General features: G+C 57.8%; 1 protein-coding gene across 1 annotated transcript in view; it reads left to right on the top strand.

The window, feature by feature from the left end:
- The first annotated feature begins 482 nt into the window (after positions 1 to 482).
- The window catches only part of LOC117888884 (leukocyte immunoglobulin-like receptor subfamily A member 6), a 10,114-nt gene continuing 8,055 nt past the window's right edge, over positions 483 to 2,541 (top strand). Inside the window, exon 1 of the mRNA XM_034792670.1 lies at positions 483 to 1,647. Coding sequence (XP_034648561.1) covers positions 1,311 to 1,647 — 337 coding nt within the window. The 5' untranslated portion in view covers positions 483 to 1,310. The remainder of the gene's footprint in view (positions 1,648 to 2,541) is intronic.

Genomic DNA, 2,541 nt, shown 5'->3' with positions numbered 1-2,541 from the left:
GGGCCCCCCCCCCCGTCCCGTCCCGCGGCGCGGCCCCCCCCCCCCGTCTCCCCCGCAGCGCGGCTCCCCCCCGCGGCGCGGCTCGATTCCTGGGGGCGGGGCTTGCAGCAAGCCCCGCCCCCAGGATTCGGGCCCCGCTCTTGCTAAACCCGGCCCTGATTGTGATTGTGCACCCTGACCTCTTTGGGTCATGTTGTACTTAAAGTACCACACAGGGTCTTTTCAGGGGGGATAAGGCAAAGCGCCACAAAGTACCAAAGTGGTAATATATGTATCCATCAACACTGTATGATATGCCGACGATCTATATTACACTCATGCACTCACATACACACACAAGCACACTCCGTCTTGTTGTTGTTACCAAGTAGTTGCTCCCCTTAACTTCACTGGCCAGGTGAGTTAGATGGGGGAGGGGTGGAGCCGGGCTTCTGCCGATCCGGCTCGATGCTCCCATGTTGACAAGACGAGACCCGAGATCCTCTGCAAGACACCTCACATTTATAGCAGCTTCCCTCTCATGCAAATCTACACCAGATGCAAAATCTGTGTCTGTGTCCCTTGGTCCTTTGTGCTGCTTCTCTCTGGGTGTTGTCTTAATGCTGCCACATTTAAGTTCAAAGAGGGTGTTTTCAAAAGAAGGTGCTCGCTTCTAACTCCCAAGGCCCTCAGTATGTCTAATCTTATTGTTCTGGGTCTGGCTTCCAGCCCCTCTCCAAGGGTTGCAGCTGTCTGGAGGTGCTGCCTTCCACACCTTCCTCATCCACACCTCGTTCATTCAACAGGGCAATTGATTAAAAGGGGGGAGATTTTATTTTACTCCTAGCGAAAAGACATTTTTCTTCTACCTCAACTATTCTTAGGGGCTATAACATTATACCAAGGCTCAGTACAAAGTTTCTCTATAAGGACTTGCTTGATACAAAGTTGTATGAAAAAAGAGGTTATATATGGAAAGAGTTAATACAAGGTTATATGAAGAGACATAATACAAAGTCATAGGAAAGTTATGTGAAGATGCTTAATGCAGAGATTTATCTACACGACTCCCGCCGGTCACAGACTCTATTTCCAACCCCGGGGTGGGGGGCAGAGCTGCAGGGGGCCAGTGGTCAGGCTCCCTGGCTGGCCTCAGATGGGGCCGGGGGGGAGGCAGGTGATCTCTGATGCAGCTGGGTCCTGAGCTATGTCTGGGTGAACCCCCTGCCCCCTAACCCCATGGGCAGGCAGTGCCAACCCTGGTAGGGGACAGACTCCTACAGAGGCCGAATGACGGATGGACTGAATTGGGATGGGGGGAGGCGGGGTCTATGTCTCCCCTGTTTAACTCCTGTCTCTTGTTGAAAGCAGAGTGTGAATTTTTCAAACCCACCATCTGGGTGAGCCCCAGCAGGGTGGTGGCGCTCGGGGGAAGCGTCACCATCCGCTGTGCGGGTCGGTGCCCGGGCATGGAGTTCTTTCTGCATAAAGCTGGAGACCCGAACCTGCAGAGGCAGACGGTGCCTGATGGGACCATGGCTGAATTTCCCATCCCCAGTGTCGGCCGGGAAGATGGAGGGAGCTACGCCTGCGACTATCGCTCCATAACGGATCAGAGTCGCTCATCGCATCCCAGCGACCCCGTCGAGATCATTGTAGGACTAGGAGGTGAGGGAGGGGGCTGGCTCAGCGTCCGGGCTCCCAGCCCCACACCCAGCCAGATCCTCAGGGGGTCTCTGCACCAATGGGACGCTCAGAGCCAGGCTCTGCCCTGAGTCCTGGGCCTAGCAGAGGGGACGCCCAGCCGGGGAGCGGGGACGGAGTCACTGGGGGGTTCCCCAGCCAGGGGGGGGCAGCAGCCGCTGGAGATTTGGGGCAGAGGGAGGGGGGATCCCGGGAGCTGCAGAGCAGGGGGGGCCTTTCCCAGGGAACAGATCAGTTACGGGGTGATGGGCGGAGCTGAAGATTATAAACCTCAGTGTATAGTAGAGACTTGCACAGTCCCCTACAAGTCAGTGGTGGTGCTGTGCACAGAACCCAGGAGTCCTGGCCCCCATCCCCCTGCTCTCCCCACTAGACCCCACTCCCACCCAGAGCCAGGGACAGAACCCAGGAGTCCCGGCTCCCAGCTGAGAAGCCAGGGAGTGAATGGACCCTGGAGGCTGGACTGGCCTGTCACCCACTAGGGAGCAGAGTTCTGGGCCCCAGGGGCTGGGGTTGCTCCGTGTCTCATGCTGTTAGCCCAGGGCTCAGAGGAAACTCTGGCCCCTGTGGAAAGGCATCCAGGAGCCCGTCCCCAGGGCCACCGGGTCCAACCCACCACTGAGGCCGCGTGGTGAGGACGGGCCCCAGGAGTCAGTGACGGGGCCTGCATCTCATTAGGGTTACCATACGTCCTCTTTTTCCCGGACATGTCCGGCTTTTCGGCACTCAAACCCCCGTCCAGAGGGAATTGCCAAAAAGCCGAACATGTCTGGGAAAATGGTGGCTCTGCTCCTCCCTGACTCTTCGGCTCTGTTTAAGAGCCGGGCTGCCCGAGCGCTACCGGCTTCGGGCAGCCCC

The sequence above is a fragment of the Trachemys scripta genome, chromosome 16 (assembly GCF_013100865.1).
Source record: "Trachemys scripta elegans isolate TJP31775 chromosome 16, CAS_Tse_1.0, whole genome shotgun sequence".
Lineage (NCBI taxonomy): Eukaryota > Metazoa > Chordata > Testudines > Emydidae > Trachemys > Trachemys scripta.
The sequence above is the reverse complement of the archived record's forward strand: the minus strand, read 5'-3'. Positions and strand labels throughout refer to the sequence as shown.